Here is a 17,040-nt window from a genome sequence, read left to right as displayed (position 1 = left end):
GCTCGCCTGCTGGTTTCTCGGGATTTTCCTGATTGCCTGGGCTTGTGTGTGCGCTGGCGGCGCGATTCCTGGAGGAAACCGCCTGGAACGCCGTGAGGGAGTAAATTACCGGTGAAACAGCCGCTCCTTCTGTTTCTCCTTCCTTTCCCTAAGCCTGAGGCAAGGATGGCCCGATGTAGCTGATGAGAACTGCTGCGTGCGGCTTTTATGCGAAAGGAGGCTGGTATTGATTTGAGGTTACTTTAATTGTGTGGATTGCAAAACTATGTTAGTGCACAAGCTGTTAGGTGCACTTAGTTCGGCCCTCTACTGTGCCCTGGTGAGGCCACATCTGGAATATTGTGTCCAGTTCTGGGCCCCTCAGCTCAAGGACAGGGAACTGCTTGAGAGAGTCCAGCACAGAGCCACAAAGGTGATGAAGGGAGTGGAACATCTCCCTTATGAGGAAAGGCTGGAGGAGCTGGGTCTCTCTAGCTTGGAGAAGAGGAGGCCGAGGGGTGACCTCATAAATGTTTATAAATATATAAAGGGTGAGTGTCAGGAGGACGGAGCCAGGCTCTTCTCAGTGATGTTCAATGATAGGACAGGGAGCAATGAGTGCAAGTTGGAGCATAGGAGTTTCCACAGAAAAGGAAAAACTTTTTCACTGTGAGGGTGACAGAGCACTGGCACAGGCTGGGAGGTTGTGGAGTCTCCTCCTCTGGAGACATTCAAAACCCCCCTGGACGCTTTCCTGTGTGACCTATTGTAGGTGATCCCGCTCTGGCAGGGGGGGATGGACTAGATGATCTTTTGAGGTCCCTTCCAACCCCTGATATCCTGTGATTCTGTGATATGGTTGAAGTCAAAAGGCAAACAGTTTTTTCAGGAAGAAGGTTCATTAAAATATTTACATAACTTTATAAGCTGTATACAGTTTTGCTTTATGTTTTATTATGTAGATGCTCTGGTGTTTTCAGGGTGTTGGGTTTGTAACCATTTTATCTCTAATTTAGTGTGATTCTGTTGCCAAAAGCAGCAACTGCGAAGAAAGAGCTCTAAACCAAATGACAGTTTAGAAAGCCTACATCGGTTTATTAGCAGAGTTGGCCAAGTTTAGATCCTAGATTAAACTAGCATACTGCATTGAAAAACTGCAACATGCTTATTTCATAGCTTGTTACTATAAACACACACGTAACTTGTCACTAATCTATTATTATTGTTTAGTGATAACTATTTAATTCATTATTGGCTAAATCTATTAAAATTAGCTTTGCCTGTCATGTAAACTAGCACATATACTCCTTGTGGGTGTGTGGGAGGCTCTGAATTGAGTCAGTGGTCATGATCTCCCACTGCCACATTTAATTTTGGCTCACATTCAGCCTTTCATAAACAATTTTTGATGTTTTGGTACTTTCCGATCTCCATAATGAGGATTTTGACTACAAGATCCCCGCTTAGGTCCAGTTCCACCCCTCATCAAGGGCAAAGAGCTCATTAAAACTTTTTAAACAACTGTCTACGTGTTGTCTCTAGGTATACACTATCTTATTATCTTTTCTACTAACTGGCTGGAAAATTTCTTCATTGCCTTTTCCCATCCTTGAAGCGTTATTTTTTGAAAGACAGATTTATAAGGCAGTAAAAATTGTTCTGCCATCCTGAAAACAACTGTACGTCTGAATTGGAAAAGGTTATGCTTAGATTTCCAGTAGATTATTTCCAAGATATGCAGTACAAAGTAAACCACTTCTTTGTGTTAGTAGGAGAAAGTACACTTTTTGAGTCTTCTCCTTTAAAAGATCTAAATCGACTTTGCTCCGATGTATGCTCACCTGTATTGTAGAGTTTTAGTGCTAAAGGGAAGGTCAAGCATTTCATCTCGTACAGCGGGACTTCCTAAATTTCTCCATTAAAGCAAGCTTTGTAAGCCAAAATAACATTTATGTCTCTATGTCTTACAGTCAGCTAATGAAAATCTTACTGTAATTCTTTCCTAAAAGATGCATATGGTAAAAATCAAAAGCTTATAAAATCATAGTTGTTATAGTTGGACCCTAAAGGACCTTTTTATTTTGGCACCAAACTCTTAAGTTTTTTAAAGCCTTTTCAGTTGATAGGTTACTTATGCTAAATTTGCACTTCGGTTAAAGCGGTCTTACATATAACTGTTTTAAGCTGGAGTGTGAAAAGACAGGAATTGTAGTCAAGTGTTTTGTATAATCAGATGTTTAAATTGTTTTAAAAGAACAGAAAATGACAATTTTATGTAAAACATTCTTTAATTATTATCCTGATGAAGTGTATATGAAATACTCTAATACAGCGTAATTTTACAGTTTGAAGTCCATTGGGAAAATCAGATGTAGAACTCTGTTTTCTAGGGTGAATGATGATTGTATCCCCTACAAAAGAATCATTGCTTGGATATTTTATGTAGAAATTTCTGGGTTTAGTCAGCTGTACTGATTTAGTCAAATTTGATCTTTACAATCTGAACATTATGTTTGCAACTTTTTTGTATAGTTCAAATATTGAGAATGCGCAGTTACACAGAGAACAGCTTGAAAGAGAGAAGAAGAAAAAATTTGCTGTATGTGATAGCAGGGACTTTGTACTCTGTATACTGGAAATAATCAGAATTCTAGCTCTGTAAATTACCTGTTATTAAAAAGTTGTGAGATGTTAAACCTCAACGTCATAATGGCTTTGTGCTTGTCTCCCTCCTCCCCCTTTTAAATTGTAAGTAATCTCTATAACCCCTTCTAGTTGTCATCAGATTGTGGAATCATGGTCTTACCAGAAATCTAGGGGCAGTTTTTATGTGGCTTTCAATGTTGTGACAGCAGCTTCTGGAGTTCTGGAGTTATGAACAAATTCAAAAGAATAAAGATGGAAACTGGGAAGATTAAGTAAAGGAACACGTGGTATATTGTGTGTTGGGATTTTTCTAGTTTGTTGATTTTTGATTGTTGGGCTTTTTTTTGTCCTGTAAAATTGCAGAACAGATGTCAAAGACAAAAGGTTATTCAGTAACTGAAGTGTGGGTTTTGATTTGTTTTGGTTATTGTACATTATTCCAGTATGTGTGATTTCTAAGTATAGCTACTCATACTACCTTATTTCTTAGACCTTATTAAATAAGACTTCATTTCTCAGTACCTTTTAACCCTGTATGTACCCACTTAACCTTTCCCCCTCTTTCTAGTTATCGTTTTTAAATGCACAGAATGGATTTTTCAGTGTGTAGTGGAAGTTTTCTTAGGTTCATGTATACTGGTGTTATCGGTGAAGGCTGGATTAAACCCGTGATTCTATGTGTGTAGAGTGTATGCTGTTAATGACTGAGTTGTTTAACAATGCACAAATTAAATGAGTTCACTGAGCTCCCTTGGCTTGACAAGAATCAACTAGGTAAAAAGTTACTACACAGGCAGGAACTTTTGGAAACAAAACCAAACCAGCAACTTAAATCTGATAAAGCAGTGGAAGGTGCAGTCGCTGAAGTCATCTTTTGCAGTGAAGTGGTTCTCAGAGCAAAGACAGCCAAAGGCGCAGCAGAATGGTTTCTGCACAGTAGTAAACAGCTGTACTGCATCAGTCTGCTTGTCTATTTAGCTTAGCATCTTGTCTTGGGAGTGGGTGCTAGTTTATGCATAGGAAAAAGCATAAAACCAGTGGCCTTTGAGAGGAAGTTGCTGCTCTTTGGTGGGAAAAATATTTGTTTGTAGTGTATTTAACCAATTTAAAATTCTGAATATCTTTTTTGCAGAGAAGCAGAATGACTAAAAAAAGAAAACATCAAGAAGATTTCCAGAAAGTGAAATTTAAAGTTGGGAAAAAAAAGCCTAAACTAGAAAATGCAACTGATACTACCTTCAAAACAAAGGCCATACAAATTCCTGAGCAGCTTAAAGAAGATGGAGTGCTTCCTACACAAAATAGAAAACTTAACATAAAGGTACACTGGGATATTACATTCAGAAATTACAGAAAATTAGTTGTCACTGATCTAAGTTTATTGTGTTTACTAGAGTTTAGGAAAAAGTATTTGTTTAATTTTTTTTAAAAATACCCAGCAGAGTATCTGAATACAACCTCTTTGTCCTTGACAACAAGCTGGCCTATGAATTTAATGACTCAAATTTCTGGACCAACGTATAACCCAAGGGAAAGGTTTTCAGCAGTTCAAAAACTGAAGTTGCACACTGATCTGAGTACCTAGGATTAAAAATACAGTTTTTGAAAGTTTTGGGTCGTAACTTAAGGACAGTATTTAAAAAAGTATACTTCCTGAGATGGTGTTTTTGAAAAATCTTGTGGCTTTTTTCAGTAGTGTTTCTGCTTTCCTTCCTTTGTGTCATCTTCTATCTCTTTTCAGCTCTCTACTTAATCTGAAGAAAGCTGTTGAGGCTGAGATTTCTTAGTCCTACTTTTGAGAAAAAGCATGAGAGGACTTTTTCTTGGTCATCCCTGTGTTAAGTCAGTAAGGTTGTCTATAAATTTAAGAATGAGGAGGGTCAGGTTACCTGAAGGACAAGTCATGATGTCTTGTTTCTCCTGCCATTGGATTTTGATGACTTGTTACACTTCAAACGGATATTACATTTGTTGTCAACATATTGTGCTTTTGTGAGCAGCAACACATTGTAAGAATAGATTTTCTATTTTCGAGCGTTTAAGAAAAACGTGCTGGAAATAGGTGGGGAAGTTTAAAGAGCTGAAATGTAATGATGATGTCAAGTATGTATGTTTCTTTCCTTTTAGGATCTGCTTTCGCAGATGCATCACTATAGTCCTGGGGTTAAGCATAATGCACTTCTCGGGCTCAAAGATCTCCTGTCTCAGTATCCGTTTGTAATTGATGCGCACCTTTCAAATATAATAAGCGAGGTGGCAGCTGTGTTTACAGACAAAGACTCTGGTGTCAGAGGAGCAGCTGTTCACCTGCTGCAGTTCTTGGCTTCAAAAATAAGAGCAGAACAAATTGCTCCATTTTTTCCTTTGGTAAGTGCCCACCTCTCCAGTGCCATGACTCACATCAGTGAGGGAATTCAGGAAGATTCATTGAAAGTCTTGGACGTTTTATTGGAAGCGTACCCAGCTCTTCTTACAGACCGCAGCAGTATATTGTTGAAGAATTTTGTAGAGCTTATTTCTCACCAGCAACTCTTAAAAAGACTGAAAAGCAAAGACAAACTTTCCTGGATGCTCTCCGTTAACCCAAACCGCAGAGAAACTTCTCAGCAGTGGAGGCTGAATGTACTTACCAGGCTCAAGAAGTTTCTTCAAGCAGTGGTTGATGGATCCAGTGAAATACAGGATGAAGGGCTTCAAGAACAAAAGGAAAGCCCACATTCTGTGAGGAACCCTGTATTTATAAGTTGGAAGGTCCATGCAAATAACCAACAGCATACACAGCTGTTTGAAAATGGTGGCTTACGACCAAAGATCAATTCAACGTTTAGACTGAGGTGAGAAAACGTTAACTAATTTGGGTATTAGTATTAACTCTGTGAACACAGTTTTGAACTGTGGCTTGTTGCTTTTGAAGACAAGAATTTAATTTTTATTTTGGGATTGTCTCTTAACCATATTTTAGGACGTTTAGTGTAGCATGCAGTCTTACTGCAGTGGCTTGAAAATTCAGAAATACTCAGCAGATAAGTATTGTGTGTATAACATGAACTTTCCCCGTCATCAAACAAAAGCTTTCTTTCATTCTATTCATAATAATTTTGGAATACCAACTCTTAACAGGTTTGGGAGTTTTCTGAAATGTGAACTGATAACTACAGGTTGTTGCAGGATATTAAACAGACCTGGGGGCAAGTAGGCAACTTTCTTTACATTAAACCTAAGCTTGTTTCTTACACTGTGATAATGAATTTTACTCAGATTTTGTGCATTTACCTTCAAGAGTTTGTCATAAGTTTAGGAATCTATTTTCTTTGAATCTAGCTCCTAAAAAGGACAGCAGGCTGTATGAAGTTCTGCTGAGTTTCAAGTTCTACATATTTTAATCCACTGGTTTACATCCTCAGTATGGATAAAAGATGTCTTGTCTGAGACATTTTGATGAGTATGGAAGAAAGTGTAGTGTGCTTAGTCACAGAAAGGTTTGTGTGTTTTTTCAGTACTGCTCTAGATGTGAACTGAAGTTAAGGGAGAGCTAGCTAACCGTAGAAGATCCAAGTGCAATTTTACTTGGAAACCAGGCCAGTGAAGCCCACTCGAGGCAGGGGAAATGGTTCAGTGCTGGGCACAAAACAGTCCAGTGGACTTCATCTCTGCAGTCAGAAGCATGCAGGTGTGTGGACTGCCGTGTATCAGGGCATTCTTGTATATTGTCCTGAATGATGCACAGTGTTTGATATACTGTGCCCTGTAATAGCTGAAGATGCATTATATCCAAGGTGTAGGAAAAATAAACTTTACATCTGGTGTCACCTGAATTGGATTCCACTTGTCTGAGGAGCTAGAGTTTGGTGAAACATCCTGATCCACTTCTGGTTATAAATACATTCAAAAAGGCATTTGCAAGCATGAGGAGGAGCCAGAAGAATAGAAGGAAACATTGCTAGAATCCAAGGCGAGATTGGCAAAGCAAGCTGATGGCAGCAGAACAGAAGAATGAAAAGAGAAGGAGCATCTGCGGAAGGTACTAAAATGTTCTCGTTTTATTGCATTTGCACATATTTTTGGTATATTCATTTTGCACAAAGGGCCAATAGAGCTTGTTTTAGTGGCTATCTATGAAATTTGAAGAGTGGAAGTTAGTGTGGTGGCTTTTGTATTTGCCCCTGAAATCTTTTCTAGTAATCTGAAGGGTGCTTAATTCTTCCGTATCCAATGCCATCTGTGCCCTTTTACAGACGTTCCCAGCGCTCTGCTGGGGCCATTACTGGAAGGACAGAAATTACTTCTAATAAGAGGTGCAAAACATCTATAACACTCCTTGATTACTTCCAAAATCTCGAGCAGGGTGTGGCTTTTTTTGTGGGTTTTTTTATAGTTTGTTTAAAGAAGTCAGTCCACAAACAGTCAGTTCCTAATTATAGATAATGGGCTGATCAAACCATAAGTGACTAATTGCAGTTTGTTTATATTGATGGCTTCATCACTAATACTCCAATTAAGTTTCAGCTTTGTTCTTTAATAAGTAGACTTCCAAGTCTAATAGTATGCTGAATTTTTAAAGTTCCTGTATCTTTTTTTTATGTTGCAAGTTTATTGGGTAGAAATGGCACCTCATCAGTAACCTAGTGATCACAGAAAGGGATTTTCAGAATTGGTTTGCAATATTAATACTTAGTAGAAAGCGTGGATTCTAGGCTTGGAATGCCGGAGGGGTCAACAGTGCAAACCTTAAGACTTGGTTGTTTTCTGCTGTGTGCTAGTCTTCATACTGTTTGTGAGGACAAGATTACAGTGAATTAGGAGATTACTAGAATATATCCTCTGTTTTACGTGCTGACTGTGCTGCTTTTTGCATCAAATTCGTTTCAGGTATGGAAAAGTGGAAAGCCTTCACAATGTAAACGTGGCAATACCGAGGTGTGTGATCTTTCTTTTTGGACTGGAAGTGGTGCTGAAGAGAAATGGTAGAGCTTGTGTTCCTGCTGAGAGACGACAAAATGAAGCTGCAGAGGAAAATGAAGAAAACTCTAGAGACCAAAATGGAAGATGAAGAATAATCAATAAATATGTGTGTCTCATGACCTGTGCATCAGATAGAAATGAAAAATACAGTTCACTTTGTGTACTGGGTGTTTCTTTGCTGCATTTGGCAGTGCGTGCAAAAAGGGAGGGCAGTAACTTGGCCATTGAACCTTACTAACTTGCAATGACTTTTCCTATTTTAAGCAACAAAATGTTTTTTCCTTATTTTCTGTTTCTTTTATGCTTCCTTGACTTCCCTTTCCTGAATTTCTGTTGTCCTCTTACTGTTAAATGGCATATCTGTTACGCGGTTTTCTGCTGTTTGATCCTGTTGTTAAAAAATACTGGCGTTTTAAAGAAAAAGAGCTTAAGGGATACACAGATATCTTGCAGCTCCCCTCAATAGTATTTCCTTCGGATATGAAGGTAATATGCTTTGTAGTGTTTCTGAGAGTTTCCAATAGATACGTGGCAAAAAACTTAACACTCTAATTGACATCGAACGCTACGAGTTCCGGTGAACATGTGTTGCTAAGGTTATTGCACTAATCGAATGCATACTGACAGATTACAGTAATACTTTTGTCACCTCTTATTGGCCATCAGGTTTTATTTACCGCTTTTTTGCTGCTAACCTTAAATATTTGTAGGAGTCTTTATCTTGAGAGATGGAGTCTTTTGCAGGGGTAGACGGGAGCTATGCTGACTATTCTTGCCCAGATGCTTTCAGCAGCTGGGTGGAGAATCCCTTTTGGCACGGATTCTTCTTTTTTCCATTGCTTGTTTTGGAAAAGTACTGAAATAGTTGAGCGTGTTGTACTTTTGCAGGCATCTTTGGGGGTGTGTTGCCAGCTTCTCAGGTTTCATGCATCGTTCACTCTTTAATAGGGATATTTTTTTGTGTTTCAGAAGTATATTGCTTGAATTCCAGAGCTCTAGTGTAATATCAGCTATTATTTTCAGAGAAGCTATTAAATTTAAGAGTATTAGTACAGGACACCCGAACTCTTCCAGTGAGGTTATGGTCTTGGTATCAAGTGGCTTGTCCAGTGATGCTTTAGAATTCGTTATGGTGTAACTGGAAGATGGGATTTGTCTACTGTGTCTTTAGATGATTGAGAGTTAAATGTTTTGCATTGGAACCATTCACCCTGAACTCACTGTAGTCTGAAAGAAACTCATGTCTCTACTGCAGTGTCTGTGGCATAGAAGGGAGATAGAGCAACAAGAAAAGGATGAGTGAACCAAATTACTTTTGACTGCATACGTTGGTTGCTCTGGTTATAAAATTTTATAAAAACATCTGATGGCTGTAGTAGGTACTACGATAAAACTGATTTATTTTTTTCTTACAGTCAGTTATGTTTCCGCTTTCTGTTTTGTTTTATGCTGGAGATCTAAATTCTTTCTCCCATCTTGCCTTGGTTGAAAAAGAGCGTGGTTTATCTCACCTGCTTTTTATTCCTTTGCAGATGTCTTCCTTCTTCCTTTACAGTTTATTAATAGCTGGGTTTAGTTTGGTTTAGTAATTTTCTTGCGGTACCAATTTCAACTAGAGAGAAATGACAGAATAAAATTTTCCATATTGTGCATGTACAGATGACTGCAACAGTATGAGAAAATTAGCTTCATAGAAGGATATAACTATTTGGATAATTTGGAAATTGCAGGATGACCAGGAAATACTGTTTTACCTCTTTAATCCGGTATGAAATTAAGATATTTTTAAACAAAACTTCTCTGCCCATCTGTGGATTGAAAGCAGATAGTTTTACAGATCCTGTTTTGGGTGTATAAGTAAAGAAAAATCACTTGGAGAACATCACTGAAATAGAAGGGAGTTAAACAGAAGGTACAGTGTATCAATTTTGTGTGTAATAGAAAGTTAGAATTAAGATGGGAATTCCCTGCTGTGAGCTACAAGACAAAATCGTAATGGAAAACAGAAATCATCAGTCGAATTCATGGTTGCCCTTGTTATTAAGAAACCCTTTCGGAAGCTTCTGTATTGCTTAAAATTAGCAGGAGCTATTCACGGGTTTCCTTCTTTAAAGAATCTTCTTTTAAAAATGGATACAAATTGCCTGAATTTATCCAGGAGTAGAATTTGGTCATTTGTGGTGGTAATTCTTTTGGAAATATAGACGAGGTGTATTATAAGGGAGGGGAGGGGAAGAAAGTCCTTTTTTTGTTTGGTTGGTTGTTTTTTTTCTTTCTAGGAGATGTTAATTTAATTTAAACCTATCTCTCTTTATTTTTTTAACAATTTTTGTTTAACTTCATTATCAGACTGCTTTAATAATTTTCCAGCTACTTGCACTCCAGAGCATTATAGTTAAACATGAGATGGGAACCAAAGTTATATTTTTTCAGAATTATTTGTTTTTCCCTATTAATATGAAAAATATGAACAACCATATTGTTTACTATAGCTGGAGATGGTTATTAACTAATAAACGTCATGTATTTGACAATACTTTGTAGTCAGTTTCATTATTTGCTTCAAGGAACTTTAAAGCTTTTTTATTTTGTTATGCCAAGTACAGTGAATTCTTATCTGTTGATTGAAGGTGATATGATAATGCAGATTGTATTTCTCCACTTCATAGACTGAAATCTAGGAAGTTGTTATAGAAGCACACAACTTGCAGGGAGATTTGGGAGCAGGTTTGTTGTAGATGGTTTGAACTTCCTTTTTTCCTTGCTCTAAAATATCTAACAAGAAAGTAAGTAAAGATTTAATGCATGAAAGAAGTATTTTTTTCCCGTTATTCAGAAAGCAGGAAAGTGGTATTGCTCTGATCTCTTTTTACAGGTGTGATCTTTATCTTTTTTTTTCTTTTTTTTTCTTTGCTTTTGTCGTTTAGGTCTCTGGCAAGTGTAATGGGCAGTGCAGAAAAAGGCCTGTCCTCGGCTGAAAACTTAAAAGGTTTTATTGAGATAATAGTTCCATTACTGATTGAGTGCTGGATTGAAGCATCTCCTGCACAACCAGCTTCCATTCTTGGAAACCTTTTGGAATCAGAATCTCAGCAGCTTATGCAGCAAGTACTTAGTATAATACATTTATTGTGGAAACTCACAAAGCGACATGATGAAACGTACAAAATGGTAAGGGAGAAGTGATCTGTGGCCTAATAATTCATTTTGTTTTGATTGGGAGCTAGTGGTTTGGTGATTGGAAGTAGTGGAAATACTAAAAGAGAAGAAGCCTAGGTTTTGGGTAGAATTTAAGTTTGGATTTTGTCAAGTCTCTTACTCTAGAAAATAATCTGTTGAACTGAGCAGTAAGCTCACCAATAGCCTCCAGGGATCCTTCTTGACAGACTTCAGCACAAAAGCTTTTGAAACTGAAAATGGTATTGGAGGAGAGGAGCATTTTGTCTCCCAGATAACCCCTAAAGTATATATTTGAAGAAAGCATGGAAGAGAGTCAGTTGTTCCTTGGTTTTATGTGTGGGGAAAATGGTACAGGGGTGGGGAGCTGGAAATGAATAAACCTGAAACACTTGGAATGGTAGAGGATGATGGTGGTATGAGTTCCTGTAACTGCTTCATGCAACCCATGTTGTATTGCAGTAGATAGTACTGCAAGACATCAAATCAAAACCTCAATAAGAATTTTGAAAAATAACCTTGAAGGGTTTTTTTGCCTAATTATTTTGTCTGTCATTGATAAATGAATTGCTATTTTCTGTAGCTTTTGCTGCTCATACAAAGATTTTGCAAACTGGAAAAAGAACACTTACTCCATTTTGGCCAATGAGAGTAGTTGGAAGGAGTGTCTAGGTGGCTCTTTGTTTTACCTGCTGTTCATTTGCTAAATAAAAACCTACTTGGAGAATAACTATTGAAAAACGCTTGAGAATTCATTCCATTAGACCAGAGTTACCCAACTATGTGCAGCCTGAGGGATGCATTCAGTGGTCTGAACAAAACACGCCAGTTTCCCTTTTGCCTCTTGGTGTTTTTCGAGTGAGGAAGCCGTCAGAAAGCGGGCAGTTGGCCAGGGAAATAAATGCCTGTGGCAGCCTGCTGCCCCCAGCCTTTGCCTTCAGGGTACTGCGGAGCTGCTGCCCGCGGCGGTAGAGTGCCTCCAGTTTGGTGACATGAAGGAGTGCTCCGGTGTCAAGGTGCGAGATGTTTTTGAGAAAAAAATACCTGAAGTCCATACAACTTCTGTGTGTATTTTAAATAGATAAACTGTTTATTTTGTCTTTTCCCTTTCTAGCCACCTTTGTATAAAATGCATTCAGATAGCTCAGTTTGGAAATGGAAGCATTGCTTATTTAATAGCCCTTGGTCTTACAGGCCAAGGTGGTAGTTACAGACAGTTTGGAAAACCATTATGCATATACTTAGTGGAAACCTATTAATCTTTGAAATAATTTAATGGTCACTCTCTGTTCTTAGTAATTGCATATCAAAAAGATGATTCTGCCTGACCAATTTGATAGCATTGCAGACTTTTTTTTTGTGATGAGTTCTGGACGCTTTGTGGAATGGCGAGTGTCTGCTGACCCACACAGTAAAATTATTTTTAAGTAGTCGAAAATATCCTTTTTATGCAACAATGGCCTTTCTTCTGGGAAATGTTGTGTCAGTGGACTTTGAACTACAGGTGCATTAATGATGGAGAAAGATGAAGGCAGTATCAGAGTATGTCTTAACAGAAAAGTCGAGGAAAGTCACTGCACGTAAATCAGGGTTCACTCTGATTTTTAGGTAGCCTCATAAATTGACAAAGAAAAACGCTTTGACATCTGTAATTCAGTTTAATATTGCATATATTGGGCTCCAAGCAGCCTGATCTTGTTAAAGATGTCCCTGCTCACTGCAGGGAGGTTGGACTGGATGACCTTTAGAGGTCCATTCCAACCTAATGCATTCTATGAACAAAAACATGCCAGTTTCCCTTTTCCCTCTTGGCGTTTTTTGAGAGAGCCTCTTGGAAGCCAGCAGAAAGCAGGCAGTTGGCCAGGGAAATAAATGCCTGTGGCAGCCTTTTGCCCCCAGCAATTGGAATGAACTTCCTTGAGTGCATCCCTCAGGCTGCGTGTAGCTGGGTAACTCCAGTCTAGCAGAATGATTCCACAGATGTTTTCCATACACATTAGTATGCGCTGAGCAAATATACAAGTCCAGTTTGGTTGATGTTGTTTCTCAACCTTGACTTACATCAGAATTTCTATCCCTTTTTATGTGGACCTTCAGATTCATGTGCAAGACTTCAGATTTACGTCTGAAAGTAAATACATATGAAAACTTGGAAACAGAAGCTGAAGTTCCTTTTTTTAATTGATTCCAATAATGGATTTTGGAAGATGATTGCATTGATGTATTTCACTTAATACTGTATTTTCTGTCTATTGTGTGCTTACCTTAACAGGAATTATGGCTTCGAATGAATTATCTTGTTGATTTCAAGCACCACTTCATGCGTCATTTTCCTTATTCTTTACAAGAAACAGTAAAGCACAAAAAGAAAGATCCGTGCAAAGGGTAAGAATAAAATCAATGTCTTGTTACAGCTTTTAATTTCGTGAGATAAGTGAGACAATGTGAGTCATATGCCTTATCCAATATTATAAAGTTTTTAATGTTGGAAAAGAAAAATTTTATTCTATATTCCTTGAAGATCTGTAGAGAAGCTTTTATAGGAAGGGAATGTTGCTTTGAATTGAGAAGTTTTGGATGTTCTTTGTAAAAGTATCATGTAAGAAGTCACCTGAATTGCCTCCAGTAGAAATTAAAATGATCTCTTCGAGAAATGAAAGTATTTGGTTGAATGCTTGATCTGGAATTTGCATTTTGTGAAATGGTGATTTGTGTTAGTCTGACTAGAATCATATCTCTGCACGTTTTCTTGAGTTGACTGCTAAACTACATCAAAACCTAGTTAAAACATTTTTTTCACCCACGTCTGTAGTTGTATGACAGGGATGGATAAATACAGCTGAAAGGGGAGATGGGACACGTTGTGCCTGTCCTATATGGCAAAGTTGGCCTGGAGCCTGAGAAGACCAATCACACATTTCTTCACTACTGAGCCAGCAGAGCGAATGTGCAGGTTTTGTTCTGGTGCAGGCTGGTAGCGTGCCCTCCCCCTGTCAGCTCCCAGATGTGAGACTTTACGCGTGGAAAATCTGTTAGGGAGCCTCTCGGTGCTGTTACAGTCTGCCTAGAACTGGTGTGCGTAAAAAGGGCATCAGCCGGTGTCTCTCATGGTTTCAAATCCGTGTGAGCTGTGCCACTGCAGATTTACCTGTAGTAGTAGAGGAACCTCTTTTCGTAGTAGTGTGGCACTGGTATACTTGAGGCTAAAACCCTGTCTGATATTTTGACTGTTGCATTTTCTCTTCCTGGAAGGGTGCATAGATCAGAAGTACAGCATAGGGCTCTGTTAAATGCTTTCATTTCAGCTAAGTCTTGCCCATTAAATTCCTAAAGCCAGAAGGTGGTTTCCTTTTCCAGGTTTTGACCTGGACACCCTTCCTTGAAACTGAAAATCTCAAAATTAGTAGTTAGGCAACACAACAGTCTTGTCGATGATGTTCTGACTAACCATACTTTCGTCGATTCTTTTTCACCTTGCTGCGAAGTTTTGCCCCGTTCTTGCATGTCAGAATAAATGTAGTGTTGGATACATACAGGGAAAATGATCTGCGAAACTCCTGTGGTTTTATTTTGACTGTTACTTCAAGACTTCTGGAAACTTAGTTTCATGCCTTGAAAATAAGAATAGCTGCTTGTTTTCCATGCTTACCAATATGTTGGGTTAAAGGCCTGTATTTGGAAGCTGCATGGCATTTTGAGGCTTCCTTCCTTCTCCAGTTTGCAAATGTTGCAGAAATTTAGTACAGTACTGATAGTGCTTAACATTTACATATTCTGAACACTAAAAAGTTATTAGCATTTATGTCATTTGTAAGTGACATTGACGGGTTTGAGATTTGTTTGCCCATATTGTAGTGGTTGGCTTTGATCTGAAGGTTGGCCACGCTTACATTAATGGAGGCTGAAGTGCTTTTTGTTATTTTATTTTCACAGCTCTGCTTTGTGTTCTGAAAGTAGGCATTTGTATTGTGCAGCTTTCTGTAGATAAGTGCTGTGATTTTTTGTTTCCCCTGTGTATACAGTGAGTGACCAGTCAGCAAGTAGAGAAGTTCTACCATTATATGTCAAACTGCAATACCCTTGATGCCTTTTTAATGTCCCTTAAGTTTGTCTTTCAAACTTCTATAGGGTAACTGGGTGGTCCTGCAGAATATTGTGATGGTGAAAAATGTGTTTCTGATTCCACGTGGGTTTTGAAAAAAGCACTTAAATGAATTTCTCTATGTTGTTTCTGGTGCTTTTTGTTATTGTGTAGTCATGACAAAATCCATGTGATTCCTCACAAAAGAAGAAACACAGAAGAGACTGAAACTAAGGATTGTGGGTTTTTAGCCTTCCTTTACTGGTTTTGGTCACTGGAAAGTGCGGCTAAGTCAGAATAAAAATGTCAAACAGGAGAAACCAGGCAGAGAGGTACAATTTAGAGCTTTGTTGCTGTCACTATAAATATGAGAAACAGACATTTTGGTTGCAGAATAAAGTATTTAAAGTACCCAGATGTTAAATATGAAGACTTTTAAAAGGCATATTGACAACTTTAACACTTAGGATTATTTTTCTGCACAGTATAATTTCTGCCAAAGCAGCGTATATTAAACGGTGCAAAATATTTTCTGAAATCTTTCCGTTTTCTTTTCTGCCCCCTACTTGCTTAGCAACAAGTATTGCATGACATCCTCAAACAGCGTAGACCATCTTTTACTGAACTTAACCTTGTGTGACATCATGGTTTCACTAGCAAGCACTTCAACACTTCAGATGGATTCTAGTTGGCTGGACATGATACGGAAATTTGTGACAGATACTCTTCAGGATGGCAGCAAGCTGAATAGCAAGCAGGTGAACAGATTGCTTGGTGTGACTTGGAGACTAATGCAAATACAGCAAAACAAAGGTAAGATGCAAGTAGTTTATGGAGGTATATCGAATTTCATGATCATATCCCTGCCTGTACCTTTGACAAAATGATCAGGCACTGGGATGCACTGCCCAGGGAAGTGGTGGAGTCACCATCCCTGGAGGTGTTTAAGGAGAGGCTGGATGTGACACTTAGGGCCATGGTCTAGCCGTTGTGATGGTGTTGGGTCATAGGCTGGACTTGATGATTTCAGAGGTCTTTTCCAGCCTCAACAATTCTGTGATTCTGTGAAAGCTCCTTTAGGAATGCTCCTAGATTCATACTGTTGATGTGAAAATTGTTAATGTATTACTGTACCTGTTTTCTGTTTTTATTTCTTAAGGTATTCTTATAAATGGGAAAATGAGTTTTCTTCATTGAAGAGAATAATTACTAGAATGTAGAGGTGCATGATACTTTTAATGTTCCAATCCTTATTTAAAATCATTAACTGAGTTAGTATACTCACTTGAGCACTGTCAGATGACCGTTCTAGTTCTGTGATAACATGAAATGCCAAGATAGTTCTGATAGAAGCTGCTGTAGTATATTTTTCCAAGTGTTTGATTTGAATCCTTTTCCAAGAGAAAACATATCCAGTTGTGACTTGCAGTATTTTAGTTTAGCTAGTTTTTAGTTGTTTGTTTGGTTTTGCTTTTCAAGTACTACTTGATTATGTTCCAGATGGTTAACATGTCTGTTAAGTGATCGATATTGGACTTCTTTAAGAAAGGAATTTTTCAGTACATCTAAAGGTGGCAGCAGTCTATCATGTCTTACCAGTCTGGTAGAAGTGAATTGCACAGCCATGCAGCCAAGTAGAGCTTATAGAAGATGCTTTGCCCTTAGCAGCAGGTTTCATTGTTAGTGTTGCAAGAGGAAAAGATGACCCTCAAATAGGTTTTGGCAGTCAGTTGTATCTCCTCCTGAATCCATTCTGATTGAGAGTCTCTTTATTCCTCTGTTCATGTGTCCTGATTTGAGCGGTTCTGTTCAGTGACTTCTCAACTCAATCTCTTCTAAAAAAGCTGCACTTCTTGAAGTTATCAGCGTGTTTTTGCAGACAGTGTGTGCTACTGGCAGTGATAACACCTGATGTTTGCAGTTACTGCCTGGGACTGGTGTGCAGAAAGACTCTTGCTTTAGTGACCAAGGCTCTTGGTCTAGTGATCGAGGTCTCTGCTGGCTCTTGTGTGCCACAATGGGGGTATCAGGAAGTAGAAGGGGGGTCACAAGGAAGTAAAAGGCGGCACCTCCAGTGAGGAACAGACAGGACAGGTGACCAACAAGAGTATTCCATTCCATACACATCATATTCACTGTAAAACTGAAGGATCACAAGGGTTTAGGTTTCTCTTTTCTTCCCAACCCCCCCCCCC

At 38.5% G+C, this 17,040-nt stretch overlaps 1 protein-coding gene across 1 annotated transcript in view; it reads left to right on the top strand.

Annotated features, from left to right (window-relative positions):
• The first annotated feature begins 3,766 nt into the window (after positions 1 to 3,766).
• The window catches only part of TEX10 (testis expressed 10), a 49,228-nt gene continuing 35,954 nt past the window's right edge, over positions 3,767 to 17,040 (top strand). The window contains 5 exon segments of the mRNA XM_009876860.1: positions 3,767 to 3,946; positions 4,753 to 5,459; positions 10,515 to 10,758; positions 13,037 to 13,149; positions 15,420 to 15,658. Coding sequence (XP_009875162.1) covers positions 3,767 to 3,946; positions 4,753 to 5,459; positions 10,515 to 10,758; positions 13,037 to 13,149; positions 15,420 to 15,658 — 1,483 coding nt within the window.

The sequence above is a fragment of the Apaloderma vittatum genome, unplaced genomic scaffold (assembly GCF_000703405.1).
Source record: "Apaloderma vittatum isolate BGI_N311 unplaced genomic scaffold, ASM70340v1 scaffold20199, whole genome shotgun sequence".
Taxonomy (NCBI): domain Eukaryota; kingdom Metazoa; phylum Chordata; class Aves; order Trogoniformes; family Trogonidae; genus Apaloderma; species Apaloderma vittatum.
This window is presented reverse-complemented; position numbering and strand designations above follow the sequence as displayed.